Raw genomic sequence first — 27,534 nt, forward strand, 5'->3', positions numbered from 1 at the left:
TTTCCACTGCACAGAGCTGATTTGTCTGTATTCAGTTTGCCAAGCCATTCTATATAGGAGCTCATTAGAAGCCAAGATCTCTAAAATATCTATAGGCCCGATACTTTTTCAGTAACACACAACCCAAACACGTTGATAAAACTTTTTGTGCATTTGTGACATGTAAGATATGTAAGAAACTTATTGTTTGAAGACACTTAACATACCTGATGTGTAATGGAAAAAGGTATTTATTCTTCTGAGCCAGTGTGATCTCCCAAATTAACTGCTTTGTCCTCAATGCCTCCCTTAAAATGTCAAATGTGATCTTGGGTATTGCAAGTCTGTCACCTGTTTTGCTAGTACTGTGTTATATCTGTAATAAATGTCTTCTTGTGGGAGAGAGGAGAATGGAGTTTATTTCACTAGAGAATGTGTTTGGGTGTCAAAGGGACCGGAGGAGCTGAAGAGGGGAACTGGACAGGGAGCTTTCCAAGCACTGGAGCGGTGTTGGCCAGGAATGGGAGGGAAACGTTGTTCTTAACCCTTGGAACCGTTGTTGCTCTGCAGAAGCGGGCTTCTTAGTCCGTTGCCAGAAAAGCTGAGGCGTTTCCCAGGGGGCAGTGGTAGCACCAGAGTTGATTGGATTGCAGGAAAAGTACCTTAAAGGAAGGCGGAGGAACGGTGCACTTGCAGGGAGCCTGTTGCTGCCGTGGGCACAGCAGAGTTAAAGGCAGCAGCTCTGCAGCGCTCCCTCCCTTGGGAACACCTGGGGTTCCGTCCTGGGAGAAGGAGCCCTGACACCTGCCTGGGACTCGCCTCCGGAGAGCGGACTGGTGGTGTCGGAGCTCTCCGGCACAGCCGGGCGATCTGCAAAGAGCCCGCCGCACTTGAGCCGCAGCCGACGCGATTGCACTGCGTGGGTCGGCGAGGCCCTTGTGCCTCTCCTGTCCCTTCGCCCCGCGCCGAGCCGCGCTCCGCCTGGGGCCCGCAGCTGGCCGAAGGGCACTGACACGGCACAAGGACGGCGCCCGCCGCCGCGAGCAGAGCTGCGCCCGCTCCGGGACGCCGCCGCCGCCGTTCCACGGCCGCCTCGGCTCCGGGCAGCCGGCCCGGCCTGCGAGGGCACCGAGCGCCCGCTGGGCCGGGAGCAGGGGCAACGGCGCCGTGCCGCTGGGGACTCGGGAAACGCCCCCGGAGCGGGACGGCGGAAGACGCCTCGTTTCCCAGGAGGAGTAAAACGCTGCTCTGATCCTGTCTGAACAGTTCCAGGTTCTCGTCCTGTGCTGTGTGAGAAGCATTTAGACTCGAGCAGGGTTTTACAGAAAGACAAAGATACGGCATTAGTCACGGTGGTGTGCGAAAACCTTAAAAGCAGGCCGGGTATGTAGCTTGATGCCAAGGGAAATGAAACCATATGGAACATCCAGCATTCATTTTGTTCAAGGCAGAAGCCTTACCTGCAGTCAGTAGAGGCAATCTGAATAATTATACACTTTTCCTATGCAAATAGGACAGCACAGAGGGGAGGAAAAGATGGCAGTTAAGTAACAATTTATTGCACGTTGCGGAAATGCACTATATTCTCATTTTAAAAGATTTTAAATTATTTCTGTTCAGTTGCATCCCTTTTGACAAGGTACCTATTAAAGCAGTACAGATTAGCTGTATCCTACCATCTCTATCAAGCCCTGCTTGTCTCCATGCCTGCCCCAGGTAAAACCCACCTGGAAACACTCTTGGGAAGCACCTGAGCAGCACCTGATGGAGCAGGGTACCCCACGCCCCAGCACAGGCAAAGGCTTTCTAAACAACTTGAACCGGTCAAAATAAAATGCTCTAACTTACAAATTTAAATGAAGTGACATTATTCTCTTCGTTAAGTTGCAGATAACTTAAATTTATTTTTTTTTCCAAAAATTATTTACAGATTTACAAGTTATTTGTGTGGTATTTTACAAAAAGTTACATCGGGTCATTTTAAAAACGTTCTGCTTTACAAAAGCTACGTAAGCAACTACATTGAGGTGTTAAAAAGAATAGCTATGTTAGCTTTTAGGATACTCGCTAAATCCTTAACCTCAGAGACAAAGCCAAGCTCAACAAAGTGCAAGGACAACTAAAAGACCAGTTTGCAACCTCCCTTTTGCTGTGTACTCCAAGCCCACGGCTGAAGGAACTACAGGGCTGGGAATTCTGGGGCGTGGAGGCCCCAGGGCTGGAGCCCACGCCAGGAGTGGCTAAAGGGAGGAGGCTGCAGTGCAGTGAGGGCAGTTTATCACAGGATATTATTTCTATTTGCCTACGGAAAGAACAAGGATTTTACCTTCTAGCAAAAGTTACCATCAGTGACAGGACTGCTTAGATTCAGAAGGGCTCAAAAGTGCTCTGCGAAAAGGTGAAGTTTAGGAACCAACTCTGAAAGTTTGAGAAAGATGGTGACAAAATTAGGAAGAACCTCCTTGTCCAACACAGAAAGGATGCGATTCCCAGTATTTGATCCCAGTCTTTCTAGGTGGTTTCGAGAGCTATGCAGTGATTACACGTACAAGCTTGAGAGCATGACTTGCATGAAAACAATGCCGAGACTTGTTCAAGGTTACAGACAATGTCAGACAAGAGCTCTGGGGTGAACAGCTCTCTTTCAGGGGAAACACAGATAGGTCAAATTAACAGTTCATGTGAAAAAATCATTCCGTGAAACACACCTTCCTTCAGCGAGTGCCCCGAGGCACTGTTTGTTCCCTGGCTGACCAAAGCTCCCCTTACACCTGGGACTGCACAGAGCAGCTGCCAGCGCAAAACTCTGGGATGTATCAAATCCTGCTAACGAAGGGGAAGTAAACGAACACACGGGATTTGGCAATAACTTCTCCAACCACTGCATTAATTGCCATACTTTTTTCCAGCACAATTTAAAACCAGCCACTGCTTGGTTTTGCTTCACAACAGCCTATCAATCACAGGCACACTCTGTAGCAGAATTAGGTTGAACTTGTGGCACATCAGCCTGCAAGAGTATCTATCACCTTTCTCCAGATCATCTTAACAACTAAAACACTCATCCATGACACATTAACACCAGGTCTCCTGTATAAACTGCCCTGCTTCCTACCAAAAAAGCTGCTGAGCCATTTGGTTCACCAACATACCCATCTGGGTTTTTTTTCTTTTTAGATGTGCACCTTCTACATTTGGGTCCCATTGTCTCCATTTGTTTAAATAGGAAGCAGAGGAGTAACTCGTCCACAGTCCCCTGGAATTGCAACTCTACGCCGCTTATCTGAAAGTCTGGAAACACTGCTGTACATTCTTCAGTTGGTGCTGTGGTTTTTACAGGATGAGCTAAACGCCAGAATTAATCAACATCTTATGGCACAGTAGAAGAGCACCTCTGTATAAGTATCGCGTGGCAGGAATCACAGACCCGGACAGGCTTTGGTGAAGAGGGCAGAGGCAGCTCATTGTCAGAACAGGCATTGCAGAAGATCTCCCCACAGTTCCTACAGTGATGCTAAATCATGGGCAGAAGATTAAAAATTAAAATTTACAATGGAAATGTACTTGGACATTGGATACCAGCAAACCGTACGCACAGAGCAATCCAAAAGGTTCATTCCTTTCGCTGCCTGGAGTCAGGAGTGAGTTTGCAAAAGATAACTCATCTATATCCCAAATTATGATGCAATCCTACACAAATGGTGTTTGTGTAGGATTGCACCACAGACAGATACATGGTCTTTCTAGACATTTATATATATATGTGTGTGTGTGTGTGTGCTTTGAAGATTTCGTTCAAACCCTGGATCAAGAATGTATTCTGCTATAAAAAAAAACCAGCATGAGCAATGATACCTGAAACAGTGGATGCTTCTGTCAGGTAGCTAACTGAGATTTAACATAAAAAAAGGTAAAGAAAACTTCCTGCACACGTTAATAAAACATGGAAATTAATGTCATGTTTTACTTTAAAATGACAATAAACTCGTCTTTTCTTACTTTACCATATAAAAATGCCATAAAAATACTTCCACGCACGTCAAATTCTAACAGTGCCAGAGCTGATAAAGAGTTTGAGATAACAATTCCACAAAGTAGTTAGTTAATTTTTAACTAAGTTGCTTTGTGGAACTTCACCATGACACTGTTTCTTTTGAAATTAGGGCCCAGCTGCCTGGTATGTATAAAAGAACTAGAAAAATATCTCAAAAATAACTCTGCATTCACCTAATCATTGACGTTTCATGCCACACCTCAAAGATAATTAATAATTACATCATACTTGTAATAATAATTACATAATACTTGTAAACAAGTTGGGAGAAATCTTGTTAAAGTTTTACCTTCCTTTTGGAAAGCGAAAATTCCTTTTCACATAGCTTGCAATGAGTGGCCTCTTTGTCCTTCAACCAAACCTGGCCCTGGAGAAAAAATGATCAGAATTATACGTATGTGATGAAGTGAAACTTTGGGCTCCAGGGGACAAGACGAATCAAGAGCAGAGCATTCACTGCCTGAATGCTCAGTGCCCTGGGACCAGTGTAATGTCACACCGACGCTCTAAAGGAGCACAGGCCCGCTCCAAAACACTGCAAAACCTCAGGGGACAAGACAGGGCATAGGTGCAGAGAGAACGTGCTCCAGGTGGTGAAGCTGGGCAGTGGAAGAGCAGAAAGGCATCCAAGCCTCAGAGTGAAGCTGATGTCCCTGCTCCTCCACGTGGGAACAGTCCTCAAGATGCAGGGAAGCAAAAAAAAAAAAAAAAAAAACAACAAAACAGGACAGTATCAAGAATTGTCAATTTCCTTCTGTTTAAACCGCTTAATAAACCCAGAAGTCTGCTCAACCATTTCGGACACTTTTACCTGCACTGCAGCAATATGCCAGGGGACACACCAGATGATCAAACATGTGCAGACCAAATCTCTGCTCTCAAGTGCTCCCTGCTGTCTTTAAGAAAGTCCCAAACCTGCTGACATTACACATCATATTTTATCAGCTGTGGTGATACAATTTTGCTTATTTCTTGGATGATCAAGTATTTATTGATCACTGAGAAGTACTATGCAGTTTAAGCTCAGTTGGCTACACATTCTGTGCCAGATACACTCTGTAAATTACAGAAGGGCCAGAAATGCAAGAAAAGGGCCAAAATGCACAGCTGTGCATCAAACAAGGAAAATCAAATGGATTTTTTCCAGGGGGTTACAGGGAGTCTGTGGTTCTCTCCCACTGGAGATCACACAATGAGTCTCTCTGGAGTAGTTCCTGTTAGGGAGAAGTCTTCTCATGCTCATGAAAGATTTCAAAAAGAACAGTTTAAAAAAAAGTCTCTTTTCTCAAAATGCTACTGACCTGCAATGCCTTGTTCGCTTCTTTTATATCTTCTATTTTCAGCTTTGATCTAAAGAACAAGATAATGCCACTTCAAACTTCTGCACGGTCAGTTATGTTCCAACAACTGAAAACTCCCATTTCGGTACTTAAAAAAATTTTAAGCCAAGTCCTCTGAACAAAAGCACAAGACCACATTATGTCGTTTTGGAGGAAGCAGTCTCCCCACAGCCACCCAGTGCCAACCCACTGAGTCACAGGAGACACACACAAAGTTATTCTACAGGGCATCAAAGGCCACAGGAATCACGGCAAAACCACGAAGACAGAGATCATTAAAGGAAGCGTCAGCAGCACGTAACAATAAGGAGGGTGCTGCTGGCCAGGTGAGCCCTTCCATCCTCTGCAGACCGGGCAGCCGTGCTGCTTCTGCCCGGGCTGCAGCTCCTCTCCTTCCCAGGGGCTGTGTTTGGGGCCCTGCTCTCCTGGGGCTGCTTGAACACCGTGGGCAGAATTAATTCCTCCTTTGGCTTTGCTTGCTTGTGTGGCTTTTCTTTCCCCTCTTTATCTGTCTTTATCTCAACCCTTAATGAGTTTTTACTCGTCCAATTCTCTCCCTGATCCCAGTGGTGTGGGGCTCAGGAAGAGCAGCACTGCCCTGCTGCAGCCAGAGCCGTTACCTTCTCCTTGAGGCTCCTCTGGGAATGCCACAACTGGCAAACCAGGCAACTGTTCTCACTGCAGAACAAAGCCTCGTGTCCTTCAAACCGGGATTTGCTGGTCACAGCACTGTCGTGACCCAGGAGCTCACAGCCACCCCACCAGCCAAAAATAAAAATTAACAGGCTTGACTTAACTAGATACTGACTTCTGATAACTGGTTAGTTATCAAAATAACAATAATATTGTCATATACTGTCTAATATGCATTACTACTGCCCCATGATTTTTCTTAATTCACGTGTAGATGACAAAAATAATATGTCTAAGTCATCATGAATAATGAAATTACTCGCTCAGCTTGGATGCCAGTTCTTGGAGAGCAGCTTCTTGGTCCTCACATATGCTTTTCAGTTGCTTGTTCTTCTCCTGAAGCTTAAGGAACTCCTTAAGACAAAACAAACAAAATAAAATGAAACCAGATGATTCTCTGACTGTTTTCTCTACTGCCCAGAAAGCTGCTCCTACTGAAGGCAACCTCACCGAGACAGCCAAGTGATTGAGTGATCCCTCACACTGTTAAGGTTCCAAACGCAACCCGAACAGCTACTGCTCAAGATTAAACTCTCTTAGATGCCAAGAGATAAAGAAACATTTCTGCTTCTGTAGCCCACTCCAGGGAGAACACAAACGTGATTGCCTGGAGCACTGGGGAGCCACGGCTCCAGCCCACAGGGAGAGGACAGAGCCGTCAACACAGCTGAGAAGGGAAAACAAGGATTTCATTTTTCCTCATCCAAAGTACTGAGTTCTGATCTGAACGGGGAGCAAAAAGCCCATTTTCTTTCCTCATTCTATTTATGAGAACACATGAATGTAATCTTTCTTATCTATTTGCAGAAATTCTTTAAAATACCGTGTCTAAGTCGGTAACTAACTTTGCAGTCAATTTCAAAATTACTAGTCAAAATCTGCTGCAGAATTTACTTTCTTAAGGTTAACTATTTGTTGGGTCTCTGTTCTCAGATGAGATACAGTTTCCTTCTCCTTTTGAAGATCATCCTCTAGGGTTTGCCGCCACTCTTTTTCTATCTTCAAATCTGTTTCCAGCTGAAGCCTGGAACAGGGAAAACAAAACAAAACAAAACAAAAATCACTGTGCACAACAGTATCACTTTTAAAAACAAAAGTGAGTTTATTTCTGAGTGCAAGAGACTATTATCATAACAAACTATTAACTTACACGTTTTCTAAAACAGAAATAATGTGTCAATATAATGATATTTTAGGCATCAGCGTAATAAACAAAGCACTGTCACTTAGAAATTGCTTTTCAAAGTAAGTTTATTTAAAGGACCAGGAATAGACGTAATTTTGAAGAGCTGACCTTTGAAATAAATGAGTACGAGAAGATAACCACAAAACTCTGAAGTATGTTTAAAACATGCATAAGGCAAAGGCCCTTAACTTTATACAGCTTGTTTCCAAAATACACCAAACCAACCAGCCACGGTGTCACTGGTGATGCAGACAACCCTTGCAGGTATCTCTAATACCACGAAAGTGACTTAATTTTACACCCTTAGATGTGAATCTCCTATTTTAGACTAAGGTTTATGGCATTTTCAACAGAACTGAAGATTAAAGGAGGAAGGACTTTAATTTACTTTTTTTTTATTGAGCTCTCTACACAGTGTGGTTCAGCATAAAGAGGGATATAGATTCCATTGGCTTATCTGAATTTCAGTTAGTTAAAGGAATTAGGGCTACTCTGATACAAGACCCCATTCTAGCTGGAATTTTACTCCTGGCTTCATGGAGGAGTTGGTGTTTAGAACGTTAGGGAGAAACCAAAGGGTGGAAGCACACCGTTCAACCTTCCATATCTGAACTGTGCCAACACAGGAAAAGAGGGGAAAAAAATCTGAGAGCATTCATGCAAGGTCTTTTGGTGGGAAACCTACATCCACATTAATTTTCCTGTTTTCAAACCAAACCCACTTTTAAAGGAAAGACTTACATTTTGGGACACTACCTCAGCATCTGGCTGGAAAAGAAGTGAACATGACCTGGAGGTTTCAGAATTGCAGAATTTCTAAGGCTGGGGTCTGAACTGTTCTTTTGCCCATATCTGCAGAGGTGACTGTGGTGGTAAAGTGAACATTTGTCACGACAGTTGAACAAGTGGATTGACATTCAGAGTTTGAGAGAAGCAGGGGAGGGCTAATAACTGGATTGGAAATCACTAATTTTTAAGCTCCAATATTTGTGCCAAAGATTGACTTAAATAACTGATGTTTCATCTTCCCAAAGAGGGAAAACACCTGTCCTTACAGGGAGCTTCCAACATTACACACTGATTTCAATTAGTACTGAAGGATGTAACAGGAGAAAGACTAGAGGGTTGCCTTTTACATTAGCTTTTAAATTCTATGACTCCACTGGATTTTCACTCTTTATTTCCTGTGCAGTGGTAGTTAAACCACTTCCACCTCATCCTTAAGCTGGATCAATCAAGCTACTGTTGTGCCATTTCTGTTTCAGCCTACACTACTCCGTACTTGTGGGCTCTGTGCAAAGTGTGTTTTACCACTACTCCACTACGTATTTTCCCCCACTTAGGATAATTTCCTCCTGACTTAAGCTGGCACTTTCAGCCAAGAAATAATGCTGTTCTTCCCCATTTTAGAGGCACCCAAAGCCAGCCTGGCTTTCTTGGAATGACATATTTTCTTCTGCCTTGCCAGTACCTGACGCGGAGATCTTTAGTATTGACATTCTGTTCAAAAAGCATTTAACAACAAGTAGCCTGTATTAGGACAGAGGACATATTGCAATGTAGAATGTTCACTGCCACGCGTTTTTCCAGACAGGAAAGAAATACTCACAGCTGTTTCTCCTTCTGGGAGAATTCGTTCTGCAGGCTTTCAGATTTATTCACATATTCCTGTTTAAGTTTCTCATCCTCAGCCTCAGCGTCCATTTGAGCCTTCTCTGCTTGCTGCAATCTGGTGTAATTCAAATCAACTTTGGGTAAAACTGAAGCTAGAACTAGGGTGTAGAGGGTGAAGAAGACAAATAAAAGAAAAATGGGGAAATAGAAACATTTCTAAATAAAAACAAAGTTTGGGGGAAACTCACAAACTCAAACGAGAAATCCATACAATGCCTAGAGAACTTAGCTCCTGGGTTTGCATAGAGTAAGAGAGCAATCACTGTAAGTAATAATTGTTTTATTTTATGCTCGTGAATAACAGGTGCCAAAGCATGATACATAGTTTAGAATCGAAGCATTTAACTCGATGCTTTTCTTTTTTCCTTTAGCATACGTTCACGTGTTATGTCTGAAGCTTTTTTTACCCCCAAGTAAATTCTGTAAAAGTACTTGGCTTGCACTAATCACCCATTAAGACAGGGCAGAGCATGTGTTGTGCAAAAGCAGCTCAAAACAATAGAGGCAGAAGGTTGCAGACAGAGCACTGCAATCAGACAGCAAAAAAAACTTGACTAGCCTAACACAACAAAATACACCCTGACAGCTCCCACTACATTTATAGAACCACCTCAACTACATCATAATTAATTTAGATAGTCTGTATTAAAAAATAATGCATTCTTACACTGGTTAAAATAGCTCCATCCTATACACAAATCAAAACGATGAATCGAGAAATGTGGGATTGTAATTTGATTTAATCTTTTCTTCCCGAAGTCCAGGTTTGTCCAGCTGACACTCCCCTTGGAACGCATCAGAGTTCACTGTGGTTCCCCTCTGGTGGACGTGTTCTACCAAAAGTAAATGTACTAAAAGGGGACTTGTGCTATCCCATGGTTACACCTGTCTGGAGAATACAAGAGCCTGTAAAATCCCCGTGAATGGCCCCACCTGAGGGCAAACTGTCTCAAGGGCCTCTCAGGTAAGCGGTGGGAGAAATCAGTGAGATGGTTGATTTCTCACTGCCCAGCAGCTCGCTGAACACAGAGCGACTCCCAGCTCCCAGTGTCAGCTGGAAAGAAGATGTGTCAGCAGTATGTCTGCATCCGTGCTTCTGCTGCTGGAGTTGCACCAGAGGGAGTTTCCAAAAGCTGCTGGTAAACAAGTGAACAAGGCTGGAACTAAACCACCTTATCAAGGGTGCACTATCTCACTCAGCTATCCCAGGGGCTTGAAGAATGCTGCCGGTCACATTTGCAATGGCAGGGCACAGAGGGCCAAGCCATGGCAAGGAGAATATTGGGAAAAGGCAGGTCCCTCCCCTGTGCAGAAGCTGACTGAAGGCTACACAAGGCAGCAACACCAAAAGCACATTAAACCCTTCCCCGAATCACAAAATCACCTGCAGAGTTGCCTTCCACAAGCAAGGCAGAAAGGGAACTTGCTACCCAAAAGCTGCAGCATCATGCCCAGCCCAGCACCAGGGCTGGCTGCACTGCTGAAATTCAGGCAGATGCTGAGCTGGCTGCAGTTTGCAGCTGGATTTGGCATTCAGGTGATACTGGAGCAGATACTTGTTTGCATAGGTGACTGTGAGGTGGATAAGGCTCCCATTTATGCCATGGTCTTCGTGCTGTTCTAGTCAGTGTTTCTGGTTTGGGTTTTCTTTGAAGATGAAAGATATTTATTTTTATTTTTCAGTAGCCAGCTCATGTTAAAGGTCCTTTCTGCCTCTGAACCAGGGAATAAGCTGGTGCATAACCGTGCAGTAGAAACTCTTTCTATATTATTGCATCCTGCCCCCACTTCTTCGAACACATCTCCTTCTGCTGCAAAACTCTAAGATCCTTTTCCCAGTCAACTTCCACTACAAAGTTCAGAGCAAATATCAGGGAGTGTTTTAAGGGCAGTCAGCAGCCTAAACTCTTCTTTCTGCAGCGCAGGCAAGCAGCAGCTCCCAGAAAGAGGAGCTGTAGAGGCAGCCTAATGATGGCTGCGGGGAGGGAGAAGGGCTTGGGCACAACACCCACGCGGGTGCTGATGTCGGTGCAGACACAGGCAGGCAGGATCCTCAGCTGACAAACAGGTCAGGCAGGTTCAGGATCTGGGCCCCAACTGTAAATCCTGCTCACCGCTCCACCTCCCAGGGCAGCTGTGCTGGGCAGCAGTCACAGCTCCAGAATCTGCTGGAGAACTCTGGCTCTGTCTGGAGCCCCTCACGAATCAGGCTCCACACACATTTGCACTCCGTGAGAGTATTTTACCCCCCACGACATCAGGGAGGAGGAGCTGTGCTGCAGCAGTGGAAAGCCCAAAGGCTGCCATTCCCGCACTGCGCACACAGAACACAGATGGGGACACCACCCTCTTCTCCTGCACCCATCCTTCTGAGAGCTCAGCTCCCTCCCTCCAGCTCCTGCCACTCTGTTTAAGAAAACAGTGCTAGTTACAACCACAAAACCCAAGAGAGCGTGCTTTGGGGATAAATACAGCCTAAAAGTGAAAGGGAGAAGGGAAGTACTAGCCAGAAAGGCAACTTTTTAAATCTCTGAGTACCAAAGAACCGGAAAATCACTAATTAGAAACAAGTGTCATAAAAATGTCCAGTCAAAGTAAAGAGATCTAACCTCTTAAAATAAAATCTGACAAAGAAGTGATTCAATAGCATTAGAAAACTAGCTTACATTTGCTTAATAATAGTGCAGTAATTTACTTTTTTTTTCTTTTTTTTTTTTTTTTAGGAGGGGTAAAGTGAGATCGGAGATGACGTTCTTTCAGAAAACAAAACAGAACCCAGCTACGATCAGTTACAGTGCAGGAATCCTAATACCACTTTCAAGTTTTAATTGGAAAATTCTGAAGTTCTATTTTATCAGCAATTCTTTCAACACAAGAGATCTGGAGGAGCTTTCAGAATGATATATCCTTGACAAGTTTGTACTGGTGCTGAGCCTCATTGCTGGCACATTTGACGAATGACATTGCAATAGTCCTAGTTTGAGTTAACAGATCTTTGTCACTTCATGAATGCAGTGGACAAAAATCAAAGACAGATGAAGGCAGCAAAACAGTAAAAACAAAAATTGGGATAAAAGGATAAAAAGAAAAAGAAAAAAAGAGGAAAAAAGGATGTCAATAAAAGAATATTCATGTCACTAATTTTTTTAATATATAAGCATGTTTTTCATAATCAGATTTAAATGAAAAAAAAGACATGTCAAACACCAACATGACAGGGCTTATGGATATGTTATATTTTACAATTAGAAAGATCAATGTTGCATATAAGGTCACTAAATTAAAACATGTGAATCACACCTTATAATATTATGCAGTACATGCAGTCTAACCGTAATGTAAATTTATATTCTGTAATTTTAGTCTTTCACTTTTCAACCTTTCAGCATGAAAACTCTTAGAGTCATTGAAATAATGGCGCTTCCAAAGCAATGGACAACAATTATAACAGCTTCACCAAACAACCAGTGATCCTTGAAGGCATTAATGTTTATATTAAGCATATGCTTAAGTATAAGCCAGATTAATGCTTCAGTTTCTATTGCATTTCATTCAGGTGGGGGAAAAGAAGTAGGCAATAAGGAACAGAATTTTGCAACAACTGAAAGAACAACTTTTGATATCAGTGTAAAAACCTAGGACCAGAAGAAAGATGGCAGAGGAAGAAAACTGAAAGATTAAGTTTGTATTTAAAGTGAGTGTGTTTGTCAAACAGAAAAAACCCCAGCGCAACAGCAAAGCACTAATTAGGAATTTCAGGAAGGTTTGGTTTAAATGTTCCAGTGGAAAATCACATTTCAGTGGCAACAGTAGGAATGCAGGAAGGCGTAAGGGGGTGGGGTTGTGAATGAAGAGATACAAAGATGGGGCTGTACCTTTGTTCTAGTTGTTTCATAGTTGCGTTAATTTGATTGGTCTTATCCTCTAACCGGCTAATTATTTCATTCTTTTCTTTCATAGCATCTTCAGAAACCTGTGATACAAAAGAGGTTAAAACTGAAATTGGTATAATTGCGCAATTACCTTGTGTGGGCTTTTTCTTCAGTACCTAAAGGGGCAAATGGTAAAAATGGCCTCAAGTTTTGATTCTCTTTAAGGATTGCCTCCTAAAAACCCTTGAGGACAGTACGTCAAATCTTATGCCTAGAATATTTGTCGTTTTATACTTTGCAAGTGTAGATGCTATTTAGTATTTGATAAGTCTAAGTGCTCCCTTTTGATTTCCTTCCTTAGTCAATCACTTTAGAAGTCACCTCAAATTCACTGACCAAGTAGCCCATTAGAGCCTTACCAGTGAAGAGCTTAATCCAGAAAAGCCACCAAGGTTCTCCTAGAAATCAAACCTCCCCCAGGATCCTAACACCAGAGAACATTCTCTCTCGCTATCTCTCTCTCCAGCTCTATTTATATTTCCTCTCCTCTGGTCCAGTTTCCTGACATTCACAGATGGGAAAGTAGAATCCTTTGTCCATCACTTCAATTATCTCCTCACAGCATCCTTATTTTTTTCCTCTCGTTCTGCCACAGATTTGACCGGTTTCTTGTGCTGGTTTTCATAATTTATTCCCTAAATCAAATTCATGTTTGGCATAAATAATTCACTGGTATTTGGCCATTTGTTAACTGCATCTGGGGTCCCTGAGAGCCACATTCTTCCAAAGAACGGCATTTCATCGTTAAGAGATTTTCTTAATTTCTTAACAGATTTAAAAATAAACCCAAAACTATAATTAGCTTTTTCCATTTAACATATTCTGGTCTTCCTTTCCCTACTTTGGAAGGTCAGGGCTTCTCTTCAACTCCTCACTATGTGCCTACATTCTTCTGGTTCTTTTATACAACACAGGCCAAAAAAATGTCCTTGGTACAGTACACTATTACTCTCTCTATTTCACATAGGATACTATTAGGCCATGATCTTATCCTCGTGCTCTTTTCTTCCCTAACCCCAGTGACAGCCTTAACAATTTCTTTGTATGAAACTAGGATTACACAGGCAATGTTCCAAAATGTCAAGCTGACCTAAGAAGCACAAGGAAACCGAAACTCCAGGGAACAGCAGCACTCAACAGACCAGAATGGTAATAATGCATCTCTCTCTCTGTGATCCTCGCAGCATTAACAGCAGAATGTCCCTTTACCTGCAGCTTTTGGTACATTTCCACGTTAATTGCTTTAACTTCATCAAGCTGCTGCCGCAGGCCGATGAGGGTGTCCTGCTTCTCATGGATATCCTTCTCCAGCAACTTCATGGCAAGCTCTATCTCATGTTTCATGCTAACTTGAACCACTAGCTCATTCTCCATATCCTGCAAAACACAAGCACAATGCAACACGAAGGATTTAAAATAATTATGGAATCTTTTTTTTTTTTTCCTGTTTTGAAACTCTAACAGAGCTGCAGCACCACCTATTTCGCCACTTCAGAAATTCTGCCCCTCTTTACCTTTGCAAATTATCCATAAATGTTACACTCATTTACCAACTGACCAATGGGGGTTTTTAACTTCGGGAGAAGATAACTCACATCATAAGAAATCACCCTGCCAACGTTGTACAGAGTTGCCTAAGTCTTAATTACAAAAATAGAAGTATTTGTATTTTCACAGGAAAGATTTAACATGGATAGACAGCATAGAGTATTGCTAAAAACTTACCTAAAAATTTATCAAAGAAAAATGTGGCTGTTCTACTGTTCTTCAGCAATATTACTACAGAAATATTGATGCTCTATAAAAATTCCCTTTATACGATAGGCAGTTGTAGGAGAAGGGAATAGAGGTGACCTTGCCCCGATAAGTAACAGCTGTATTAATTACCCAATTACCCAATACAGCCTTGCCCAATGAGTCACAGCTGTATCCAATGAAGACCAGTGTGATAAAAGGGAGCGGGTTAGCTGGGGAGGGATCATCACAGAGGATCATGAACGGAAAGAGGATCCTAGAGAGAGAGAATCCCTGCTGTGAGGCGAGTCTGGGTCTGCAGTTAGAGCCTGTTGTTGGAACCTGCAGCCATAGTCTAGCTAGGTAAAAGCCTGCAGTCCCATTCTGCACACTAATCCCTGCAGTCTGAGGCTCCAAAGGAAACCTCCAGCAGGAGCTTGCTGCAGCCAGAGTCAGTGAATAGTTGGAGTCAGGATGGCTGAGCTGTCAAGAGGAATAAACCAGGGCCCTTTTCGTGCTGTGATAAACAAGAAGTCAGCGTCTTGGCTCACTTCTACCCTCTAACAAGAGGGCTGCTGCAACAGGCAGCTGGAGAAAAGGCTCCTGAAGTAAATGAAGTATGTGAACTCAACAGAAGCAGCAGCATTCCTGCAGTGAGGGCTGTGCAGAGGTGCAGTGCCAGTGCTCACCTGCCGCAGCTGGGCCTCCTCCCGGAGCTGCCTGCGAGCCTCAGTGTACATCTCATCCAAGCCCTGCCTCGAGTGCTTGTACGTCTGAAGCTCTGCTTCCACATCCACTTTAGTTGCCTACAAAGACACACAGGTTCTGTCTCTCTTCATCTTAAGTTCTGCAGTTTAATGGCATGAATTTAACATTTATGGGGAATACGAAGAATGATTCACCCTCCAAGCGCAGGAGAAACATGGAAAGAACTGTTTCTGCTCTGTGGCCATTGGTTTGATAATGAGAACTGAGTAAAACCAGCAAGATGAACATCAGTACTGAAATACTGACCTCCTTTGGTGTCACTTGAATACACTACACGTGCATAGGGTTGTAAAACAATCTAGTGTCCTAGAATTTAAATTTACTTCTGCCATTTAGAAAGCTCCACAGATGGAATAAGTCCTTTCCCTCATAAAAGTTGTTTCAGATTTGGAAAAGTTAAGCTTACTTGAAGTCGAGATGTACAAACTTCTGAACAAAAATCAACCACGTTATATTACAGTATTAAAAGTGGTAAAACTAACGTACCTCTAGATGATGCTGTGTTTTCATTAAAATCAGAGTATTTTCACTCCTTAATTGATGGTTTTCTTCCTGAAGTTTAATTATATTGTTTTTTGCTATTGCTAACTGAAAAGAAACACAATTAAGAAAAGAAAAGCACTGTGACCACTTTTGTGAGTAGAATTTAAGAAAAAAATGTTCTGATTAATGCAAGACCAAGACACTCTCTGCTCTATTCTCCCTGTCTGCCAAACAGAGGATTAGCTGTTTTTAAAGAAAGCATAAAGCTCCTGGTTTTAACAATGAGTCACTTTCATTACACAGCAGCAGCGTATTCAGGATACTTCACTGTTTCATGACTGGTTAAGAACTTGCTATCTTTTCGTTGCTCCATTATGACTTAAAAGATTACATTATGACTTAAAGACCCTCAATTCTCTTTCCTCGTCCACAGCTTTTCCTTTCCATTTGGTTTCAAGTTCATCCAGTTTTCATTTTCATATGTGGGCATCCTCATATATCACATAGAGCAGCTTACATAACATAGCCTCCCCCATAAAAAAGACAAACACCTTCACAAAAGATGACACTTTATAACTGGGCCCTACAGTACACGTCAGAATTATAAACCAAAGGATCAAAATAGGTGGCCAGTTGGGCTGAAGGCTCAAAAAGAACCAGAATACTCTGAGAATTAACACTCAGAAAAAATGTTTTCACTCTGTCTGGATACACTATTCCCAGAGTGAGCTAGCTGTCCCTTCAGCAGCTGAATTTAGAGTTTTCAATTTTCCACTTCATTAACTAAAACGGGTGCTCTCTCTTATAAAGCTAAAAATATTGGAAACTAGTCAAGCAGCAAAGACAACTAGAAATATAGGCTACAAACACAAATCCAGAAGCAGACAAGTCTAGAAGCTGTATATAAGCACCCAGTAAACAAGCAAGAAACAATCCTTTGGCTCAAGCTGAGAACTGGAACAGAAATTGCTTGGTGAACTATTTTCTGTCTCTTTGTAGCAACTGGTGTCATCCATTCTAGACTAGCCATCTGCACAAATCAGACTGACAGCTGGCATTAAGAAAGGATTCTCTTCTCATTTTGTCCCAAGTCGGAAATTGCAATGTTCTGCAGAATTCACGTATTGATGCTAGAGGCTACCTGGCAAGCTGATTTCAAATCCCTGCAGCTGCTGCCCCTCTTCTTTAGGCCAAAAATAAAGGTATCTGAACACATTCTACAGAACTTCCATGGCTTAAAATAATGTAAGTGTGTTTAGAAAAACGGTCTTTCAGAAAAAATAATATGCGGCACATTACTAAAATAAAAAAGTACCTCTTCAATCAGTTTAGTGTTTGATTTCTCCAGCGAGTCAACTCTTGCATGTAGACTGCTAACTGTGCTACTGAAAGGCAAAAAGAAACAATGCTATTCAAGATTACATCAAAACTCACTCAACCAAGCTCAAAAGCTTTAATTCCAGGTACAGTGATTAACGGTTAAGAGCTGTGAGGTCTGTTCCCATTGTTGGAGGTTTTCCTAAATATAAGAAAACTACTCTCCTTTGCGGAACACCTATATACTTCTTTCCAATTCCCAATATCACCCCTGTCACTTAAACTCCTGGTTGACTCTAACTTCTCCTGCACTCTCCTTTATCCTCACAACTATATTGCATCCAAAAGATAAAGGAGTTCCCCCCTATAGAACAAAACCATTCTCCAGATTCTCTTCCTCCAAAATACATTCCTTTTATAAAATCATTTGTTTCTCTGCATTTTTTGACATTTGTCCTCAGGCTATCTCTTTCTTGATGCTTCTTGCCTTCATTTAGGAGTCTCACCAGAGTTTTATTGCCTCCTATTACTTTGTTGCTTTTTATAGTATCAAACTACATCCAGGCATTTTCCATAACCTGATTGCCCATTTCTGCAGGAAGCACCCTTTTTTAGGCTGCACTTCACACACAGGAAAACAGAAAACTTATTCTCTAACACCATTTACTTTTCCATGTATTTCTCTGTGGTGTCCTCAGAAGTTGCTAGCTCATTAGGAACACCAGGGCAGAGAGATTAATGCATTTTAGGATGCCTAAAGACAAACAGCTGAACAGAAATAAAATCGGAGAGTTGATCCGGCAGGAAATTCTATAAACCACAGTACAAGAACACAGAGAAGCTCACCTGGATAATGACATCACACAAACACCACTGCTCTTAATTGTGATAGCTCCTTTGTCCTCCTTTACTTTCCCTTTGCTCATATTTGATGTGCTCAGCTTTTCTGTGCTGTTGAAGGTTTCTGCTCAGCGACACCATTTCAGAGCAGAGTATCCTTACTCCAACAGGAGCCTTATAGTAAACCAACGCTCCAGATTACCAAATTTTAAAAGGTGATTGCATTTCAAAAAGGATCTAGATCAGCTGTGCTACAGATTCTACGGAAGTTCTTTCTGGCTTTGTTGTTTGGTTTTGGTTTGTTGGGGTTTTTAGCTTCTAAGCTCCTAAGACTATTTGATTTCCTACAATACTCCTCAGAGAATTTAAATCGCTGTTCGTCTGTTTGCACAGTAACAAACACAGTGGTGGACTAGGTTTGTTCCATCCAGCAAAGTAAGAGGAAAATGCTGCTTTCCTGAAAATTGCTACAATGGGAACCACAACCTACCACATGTAAGCAGCTTCTAGCAAGCAGTGAGCTTATTCAGATTCAGTCCTAGGCCCTAAAGGCGCAAACTAAAATACTCTGAAAGGCAAAGAAATAACAAACATATGGATTCACCAGAACACTCAAAACCACTTTTGCCAAGCTGTTAAAGAGAAGGCAATTAGAATCCAGAACAAGCTTTTCATTCCTGTGAAGTTATGAACCACAAGGACCTTCATCACTTTGGCCTGTTGGTTTTGTGTTTCTTTGAAGAATAAAGGTTTTGACTGTCCAAAAGCATGAAAACTGACACTTCCTGAGTCTCTCCAGAACAGTGTCTTTTCCTATTTCACTAAATATTCAGCCTAAACATGGAGAATTTCCAGCTCTTTCTCGGAAGTTCTCTCACAAAGCTGTGGTACAAAAGGCATTTACCTGTAAGCCTGGCCTGACATCCAGACTCCAAGGTAATACTTACTTCAGTTGCCTGTTTAGTTCCTCAACATAATTCTTTTGGTCCAATATTGCAGCAATCTGCACATTTCTAAAAGAAGCACAAAATAAAATTGGCTTTATCAAAATTATGTACTAAACTATGGACTGAGAATATACATGTTTACCATAAGCAAATGTCCATCTCAGTTGTGTTTTTAAAAAGAAAGGAAGCAACTTCATCTCACACTCATGAAGGCAACACCACACTGTGTGTTGTTGTATCAGTGAGACACAAAAAAATCCAATGCTTTAACTGCAAACTGTTTCCCTACATGAAACACAACATACACAGTCTGGGAAGGATAAGGATGTTTATTTTCTCTGCCATAACTCTGTTTCTTTGAAACTCTGACTAAATCCCAAGCTGAGGGCTTAAAGGTCTGCAGGTTCCTTTTCCCTGCCACTTGGCAAGCCTCCACTACTTAGAGGCAGTAGGTGATGCTGCTGAGGTTTGCTTCAGACTGCAAATATTCTTCCAGCTAACTAATAACACAGAACAACACACCGGGGCATTTTTCTGAGGATCAGAAAATTTCATCTTTAGGGAACCTGACTTATTTCTAAAAGAACAGGCCCCAGCCAAGAAATCGTTTGTTACCATGCAAAATAGGAGGGGTTTTGTGAGGACATACCTTTCTTTACCCCCAATGTCATCATCACTCTTCAAATACACAGAGAAATCGATCACCCCAACCTAGGGGAAAGCAAAAGTACAGTTTCATATCATACAAATAAGTCCTGTTGATATGTACAGCCCTGTATTTATGTAATTGATAAAATCTCAGTTAGAGCATTTTTAAGATTCATCCAGTTTCAGCCAGAAGCTGGAAAACCTGAACTAAAACACTTTAAACAAGATTTTACTAAACTGAATATTTATTTGGTTTATACAGTGCTTGCACTCCTGTCAGGATCCTGGTTGTTCTTTCCATGTCTTTTCTAAAAAGTCTCTTCTCCAACAATTTTTTAAAAACTTGTTTTTCTTACTAAAGCAAAATACCATCTCTAATTAATAAGGCAGAATGTTCTATCTATAAAAGTTACTTTATTTCAATTCACTACAGCTGCATAAACACATTTCACCACCGAGTAGCATTTTTTTAACATACCAAAACTATGCTCCTGTGACTTCCATCAAGGTTCAGAAGTTTGCCTTTCTGCTCAATAAAACCCGCTGCCTTCTTTACACTACTCTTCACAAACAGAATTATTCTGGACGTTCTAAAAATGTCCAGTTTGGACACACTGCAATCAGAATCTCATCTGCACAGCCACTACGACCTTCTCAAACTGAATTTTCTCGCTCATGCAGCAAGGCCACCCAGTGACAGCAGAGCAGTAGCTAGCAACAGATTTTGTGGTCTATAATACACATGTTTAATTCTCAACACTAGGAGCAAGCTGGAAAGTTTTCTGAAATACAAGGCCTGTCAATGTCAGACCTTCTTTTACACAAGACCAGTGCCTGAAACTCACACTACACAGTAACTAGAACAAACAACGGAGGACAAGTTTACCATGTCATTCAAAAGCGCACACACCCAATTAGCTGTAACTTCTCTTTCCCGGAGGAACTGTTTTTTCATCAAATATATGAATATAGTAATAACCACTTAAGTTACTATGATTTTTTTCCACAAAGAAGCTGAAAAAAAATAGTCAGGGCTGAATACAGTTTACAGTAATTTACAAATACTTGTGCATCTGCCTTGAAACAGAATCTGTTAATGATTTCTGGGAAAAGATCAGGGTTAAAAGTCAAAGCCCATTCAAAGCAGGAAGAATTCCAAGTCCTGCTTTGCAGAATCAAAGTAGTCACCCTCTTAGGAGGTCATGAGAGAGTGCTTGTTTCAGGTCCCTGTATTATTCCTATGATGTTCCAGAACCAGAATAAATGACCCAAGCAGGGGAAACTGATCATGGAACTATACTTGTCCCACAGAGGGAAAGGATGGGTCACACAAGGCAGACGGAAAGAACTCTGCCTTGCTACTCCTATTTGAGGACAAAGCACAAAACTGCACCCTTGCACTCTGACCATTATCTCCATTCAAAGGTCTGAGCCCACTGATAATGAGGTTAAGGCAACAGCCCCCACAGATCCAGGGGCTGGATCATCACACCCTGAACAGTCTCTAGTGGGACTTCTAACAAGTCACCACTCCAAAGTAAGAAAGTTCAAAAAGGAAAGAACAGAAAACGCTCATGGATTGCACGCACATTCCTTTACCTGGATGGACTTACTTGTGAATCCAGGTCTTCTCCCTTCACACACAGGTTGGCATCAATCACATTCAGCCCAACTAACAGCCCAACAATAACTGCTCCTTCTTCCTCCATCATTAGTGCATGATACTCATAAAACTCACTGTGTTGAAGGAGAAAATTGCATCTTACTGGTAGACTCATTACATACACATCCAACAAATTAATCATAAGTGACATACACATCTCAATTTCCTCTTATTGTAGCCTTACTACAGTATCCCTAAAGATGAAACTGGGCCTGCCCATACTCACACCTCATAAATATTTAAAATTTCAAAGTGCATGATTTGTCTCAGAGGCTATTAGAAACAAGGATACTGCCTTAGGCTCCAGATGGCTGGGACACTGTGGGGAAGGTGACAAGATTTACTTTGACTGTAAAAGAAAGCAAAAAAAAAAAAAAAACAAACAGAAAAGGCTCTCCCCTACACCTGCTATTAGGCAGTTTTGAAGAGGATACTGCAACAAAAGGATGCTTGGCCACACTGAGTCCAAGAACTCTGAAGTTGTTAAGAAGCACTGCAAGCAATGCAAAAGAAGAATGGCAAAAGAATTGCCTTTTGAGAAAAAAAATGCCTGGAATTTAGTGAGTACATGTTTGAGACTCAAGGAAGAGATTCAATGGATAAATGAGAAACATAAAGGGCTGAAATGCTAAAAGGGTTTTTAAAATATAAATACTACATGGAACAGAATATCAACACTTTCATCTCCTTGCATTTTTAAAATAAAATTTTAGATTCTATGCAATAAACTGTCTTTTCACTGGAAAAGTCCATAGCTGCTGAACACCAATGCCATCCTGACACACCAGTGTTACCTAGGCACAAAGTCAGCCTTAAAAATATGCACAGCTTATAAAACTCAAATTAAGAAGTATCTTTCTCCATTTGTGCTTTAATTACTCCATCAGACAGAAGAAGTTACATAGAAGAGAGCAGTGCCAGTGTTAGAACTGTGAAAGCAAAGTCCAAAGCAAGAGCCCTCCTTTCCATGGCAGATCAGTGGAAACCCCACACGTTGTAGGGATGAAGTCACCTCCTCTCCTGCACTTATTCATTATTTATTAGAAGACTAAAGCACAAACAAAAAAAAAAATTGCAGACAAAACCTAAGGAATTGTTTACCTGAGGAGGTCTCTCTGAATGATTAAACAGCGAAGGTAATCGGCCATTTTCTTCTGCATCAGCGCTAGGCGCAGCCAGGCCCGGGCACGGCCCAGCGGTGTCCTGAAACAAAGGGCACGGAGACAAACAGTCCCAAATTAATAATATATCCATTAAATCATGATCTTTAACACCTTATCAGTCTACTGGTGGAGCAACTGGTGTTTCTGAAGGGGTGTTTTAAACTATTAGTTGAGCATCACCATCTGGAAAGCCATAATGTTTAGGCCTTGACTCCAAGCTGTGGGATAACAGGAGGATTTTCAACTACTCAGCCTGGGAGCAGACCCTGGAAAAGCAGGAGTACAGAATGCACAAGAGCCTGATAATCTTGATAAAGTCCTGTTTTCTGCTGAAGTAAAATGTTTGCAACAGTTAAGACTCCTTTCTGCAATTTGTTTATCAAGGGAAACTGCAATAAAAAGAACCAAGTGCCCACGACAAGCCACCATGGCAGCCTCCCTTCCCAATTCTTCTCTCTGGCTCTACCCAACACTTACTCAACCCCCCTTTAATTCTGTACAAATTCAGTGCTATCTTAGGAAGACAATGAAGAAAGAGACGAAGACATCTGTAACTGGCAAACACTAACAGCCAGCAAATTACCTTTAGAACTTCCTCTTCTAGTGCTTGCATACTTACAAGTGGTAAGCACAGAAGTGAAAAAGAAAAGCCCCTCACAAGCTGTTTTAGGATAGGACAACAGTAACACACTTCAAAGATTATTACTTCCTCTGGCCTGCCACAAGAGTAAATAATAATTTACATGCCTGTGTGCTTTAGATAAGGTCTAAAGCTGTAAATTAGAACCCTTATGCTGCCGTACACCAGTCCGTGTAACCAAGCCCTTCTGCAATTTCATGTATGGCCAATTATAAAGCTAAACACAAAAGCAGAGTGCAGTGGAATGGGAGGAGAATAAATTCACAGCTGAGTAGTACTCTGCAGGCAAGAATCTCAAAAGCTGCCTAATTCTTTCCTCTCTGGCATGGCACCCTTTGGTTTGATCCAGCCTTTGCTGACTACACTCATTAATGTTTGCTGCAGTTCTAGACTGCAGAACGGCTGATATACAACCTGCTCCTTTTAGCATTGCTGTTATCCATCTTCCATTCACCTGTGCTCTCCCCCAACATCACGTGCTAGCTGTTCAAAGGCTTGATTAATGCCAAATGAAATCATCAGACACCTGCAGATTCTCGATCAGGTCCTTTATTCTCCTGCCGCATTTTACCAACACTACTTACTTAAGGCCAGGCAAATCTCTGACACTTGCTGCTATTTCCTCAGCTTCTGGATATAATTTCTCCACAAGTTCCAGAGGACCCCAGATGGTTTTATTGTAACTTAGAAAGGATTTTCTTACTATGAAAAGAAAAATCAAGTAACTGAATTAATTTAAATTACTGCAGTAGCTTCCTTCATACTATCTGGCGTGTGAAAGGGTTAACTGCTGAGTCCAGAGTCCAAGACAACTCTTAACTGAGACACTGGGCAGCTCACAGTATCCAAAGCCAATGTCCAAATTACTTTGCCGTGAATATAAAATTGATATGCTAGAAAAAATTAATATAACAAGGATGTCTAGCTAAAAATATACACTAGATACATACATGCAGTTGGTAAACCCTGGACCACTCACAACAAATGCTGCACAAAAGGACAAGTTGGTAAATGTGGAAATATATGTGGTGAAGAATAAATAATTACACTATTCATTATAAAAGATGACCATTTGCATGTTTTTCTCAATTCTTGAGGCAACATTACACATTTTTTTTAATCTAGTTCCAGAAAGAAAGGAAGAGAAATGGCATGTTTGGGATGAGAACCATGCAGCTGGACTAATTTCCACACCTTTCAGGCCATGCTTCAGGCAGTGCTCCATGACAACAAAGAACTGCTGCAAAGGTGGGTAGTCAGAATCCAGAGTGCGCCCAAAGCTCAAGGCTGATTCAATGAGTCCTTTGATGCTCAGTTTAGCCATGTTCAATAAATTCGCTCTTTCCACAGCTGTAGGGTCCTTTACAGCTAAGACAACAGAGAAAATAAAAAGTTATGGTTCAAGTTTTAGGAGTGACGAAAAGAAATAAAGCGCTTCACGTCCACCTTGTTCAAACCTTAACCTAATAAACCCAACAGAACAAATTCAGTAGGTGCTACAAAACACCACATAGAAAAGCATCCAATCCAAAACACACTCTGAGTGTTTTAACAGGGGAATGAAACCCCGGGGCAGGCAATGTCAGTTCTTGGGTACCATGTTGTCTCAGCAGCAGCCAAGTCACTGCAATTGAACACAGCAGTGAAAACTCCCCAGTCTGCTGCATCCAGTGCCCCTCCCATCGTATCAAAGCAGCCTTCCTATTCATTTATGGATTTATTTGGTGTATTACAGCCTACCTACAGAAGCAGACATCGTGCTTTTCATCCACAATCACTGTCCACTGTAGCTTTAATCGGACAGTGACACAAACACATGCCTTCCTTCTCAGGTTGTACAGAATCTCTGCCACTAAGACAGGAGCATTTTCTGGAAAGTGCTACACACTGAAAATTCAGTTTCTCATCTAGTCACAAAGTATTTTCTAGACCGAGAATCTTAAGAATTAAAGATTTTGCTTTAACTTGAAGTTTTTGGTAAACCTTACAAAGTGTACGCTGCAAAAATACATTTGAGGATTAAATCCAGTCAGTAAAAAATCCATAGCTTTTTACAATCATCTTAGCCTGACAGAATGGACAAGGTTCCTCTTCTCAGAACTCCTGCTACTGAGAACAGAATGCTCAGGAAATTCTTAAGCTTATTTTCATTTATAATGAAGCAATTCAAACATTCAGGCCAGACCCTATTTTCTCAGGGACAAAACAAGCCTCTGTTTATTCACTACCATCAAGGTAACCTGGAAAGAAACAAAAGAGCTGATGATTTACTGTTTAATTAAATCCAACAAGTGAAGTAAAAAAAAACCCTTTTTTTTTTCCCAAGATGCTGAGACACAGGTGTCAAAATATCCAGAAAGACTAGAGTCTGAGAAAAAAAAAAAGTGAGCCTGCTCCTTTACAAAACTGAATATTAGTATAGGACTGTATCTGTTTGCACACCAGAAAGCACAAAGAACCCAAATCATCATAACAGATGGATGTTTTCTCAGTTCCTCAATGAAATGACTTGTCTCATTTCCTGCAGACTTCAGGTATTTAGGGACTGGATATCAGAGACCCTGAAAACTGCTTTCTAATATTCCGCTTCCCTAGTTGCCTGCCAAATACCCAACTACTCTACTGCCACGAAACGTTACCTATCTCTGCTTTCCAGGAAAAACAACGACTGTGATTATGTACCTGCAACAGCCTTAAAAACTGCTTCTATAGCTCCCCAGAACTTCAGCAGAAAAACCCCCGGAAGACACGAGGAAACAATCAGATAACGAGAGACAGGGCTCTGCTACCCAGTCAGCAGCCACAGCTCAGTGCTTTGTCTCCTCCTTCCTTCCTGCCCAGCTGCTGGGGACGGAGCAGCCCAGCCAGGAGCAGCACCAGCACAGCATCGCTGCCTGGGACAGGTGGAGGCTTGCAACAGCTGCAGCCTTGGCTGGCAAAGCAGACGTCCTGCTTTTTTTATTAGCTTTGCTACTGGCAGTATTAAATACAAGAGTTAGTGTACGAAACGCCTTGATCAATGCAGACTTCAGGTGGGTAGCTGCCCGTTGCTACGTATCCTGTCTATTTCCCCAAAGGCATCGTGAAAATTGCTTTGTCAGGTGACCTCATTTTGACTTCTGGAGCTGATCCTCCTCAGTCAGACTTCTATAGCTGCTGTCCTTTAGCTTATCAGCCCTCTTGTCTGTTCTTTCTGAGGCGAAACGCATTTTAGGTCTGTTTTAAAATGTGGTCTACTTACACGTTTGTCTTCACCTGCTTCTTAAAAAAATAAATGATACACAGATTTTTTTTAAAATTTAAAATCAAGGTTTAAAATTTAACGTCGCGTGTGAAATCCGAATTCCCAGCCGCGGCTCGGGTGCTGCGTGGGGTCTGACAGACAGCGGAACAAGCTCCGCAGGGCTCTTCTCCCCGAAGCAGCGGCCCCCGAACGGGCTCTTCGCGGTCACACCGAGCCGCCGGCATCACCGGCTCCGAGCGGCGAGGCTCGGCCCGCCAGGCGACATCGCTCCCCGGCTGGACGAGCGGCCGAGCCCCGGCGTGCGGCCGCTGCGGCTGCGGGAGCCGTCCCTGCGGCAGCGCCGGCCTCTCCCGCACGGCGCGGCGCGGCGCCGCCCGCCCCGCGGGCCCCGCACCGCCGCGGGCACGCCGCCCGCCCGGCCCGGCCCCGGCCCCGGCGCTGCCCCGGCGGCCCCCGCCCAGCCCGGCCCCGCTCCCGGCGCCGCAGCCCCGCTCACCCATGGCTGGAGAGGAGGAGCCGCCGCCGCAGCCGCTCCCTGCGGGCCCGCGCCTCCTCCCGCCCCTCCGCCCGCGCCGCGCGGCGCCCCCGGCGGCGGGAGGACCCGCCCCCGGCCCTATCGCCCTGTCGCGACAGCCGCTCCCCCATCCCCGGGCACCGCCGCGCCGCCCCCGGCTGCCCGCCTGGAGAGCGGCATCGGCCGCAGGGCTGGGCAAGAGCGCCAGGGCAGCCTTGGGCACAGGAAGGCTCGGACAGGAGCTAAGCGCAGTCGGGCGGCACAAACGAGAGACTTCTCTACCCTTCTCTTGTAGCATAAAGCTTCAGTCCCTAGCATTTATTCCAAATGACGGTTCCGTAGCATTGGATAACGTGTGTCAGAATTAGTAATATTATTCTAGAAAAATCTGCGCGTTTAGTACCTTCAAAGGTAACGTGCTGGGAATCAAAACCGGCATTTTAAAAAACCAAGCTGTTGAGGTTTGATTTTAAAAAGCCCTAGAATGCGAATCTGGCATGGAAAAAACCATAACACACTGAGCTGTTTATCACCAAGCAAGCTTGTCACATCCAGATGGGATCTCAGTTGATGCTTACTGCATCCTAAGCACTACAATATGTTTTGCTTAATAATTCTTCTTTCCTCCCCCCCTTTTGGGCGAGGTTAACCAGCAACCTGTAAAATAAAAAGGTGTTCTTTACCTTGCCCAGCTTCAGAAACTGCACAAAGCAGC

The 27,534-nt window shown here is 42.8% G+C and overlaps 1 protein-coding gene across 4 annotated transcripts; it reads right to left on the bottom strand.

Annotated features, from left to right (window-relative positions):
- Window positions 1-1,864: 1,864 nt before the first annotated feature.
- RUFY2 (RUN and FYVE domain containing 2) lies at window positions 1,865-26,861 on the bottom strand. Of its 4 annotated transcripts, none has more exons than XM_066191842.1 (18): window positions 26,802-26,861; window positions 24,256-24,429; window positions 23,646-23,763; window positions 22,360-22,461; window positions 21,209-21,332; window positions 19,597-19,658; window positions 18,948-19,013; window positions 17,159-17,228; window positions 15,847-15,948; window positions 15,282-15,398; window positions 14,068-14,235; window positions 12,802-12,899; window positions 8,862-8,981; window positions 6,961-7,090; window positions 6,326-6,420; window positions 5,335-5,383; window positions 4,323-4,400; window positions 1,865-3,493 (listed from the first exon to the last, which is right to left on the bottom strand). In XM_066191842.1, exons 1-18 carry the CDS (start codon window positions 26,803-26,805, stop codon window positions 3,350-3,352), a joined length of 1,821 nt encoding a protein of 606 aa, XP_066047939.1. In that variant the 5' UTR covers window positions 26,806-26,861; the 3' UTR covers window positions 1,865-3,349. The 4 variants fall into 4 exon arrangements, with proteins under 4 accessions (XP_066047939.1, XP_066047940.1, XP_066047942.1 ...); XM_066191843.1 differs by lacking the exon at window positions 26,802-26,861 and adding an exon at window positions 26,303-26,482; XM_066191845.1 differs by lacking the exon at window positions 26,802-26,861 and adding an exon at window positions 25,744-25,837.
- Between the last annotated feature and the right edge of the window lie 673 nt (window positions 26,862-27,534).

The sequence above is a fragment of the Chamaea fasciata genome, unplaced genomic scaffold, assembly GCF_029207755.1.
Source record: "Chamaea fasciata isolate MVZ Bird 193981 ecotype frontalis unplaced genomic scaffold, bChaFas1.0.hap1 SCAF_9, whole genome shotgun sequence".
NCBI lineage: Eukaryota > Metazoa > Chordata > Aves > Passeriformes > Sylviidae > Chamaea > Chamaea fasciata.

Coding starts and splice junctions, on each gene's coding strand:
- RUFY2 (XM_066191842.1), bottom strand. Junction 21,333..22,359: donor ATTCAGAGAGACCTCCTCAG/GTAAACAATTCC, acceptor CCTTCAACACAG/TGAGTTTTATGAGTATCATG. Junction 14,236..15,281: donor AGGAGGCCCAGCTGCGGCAG/GTGAGCACTGGC, acceptor TGTGTTTTGCAG/GATATGGAGAATGAGCTAGT.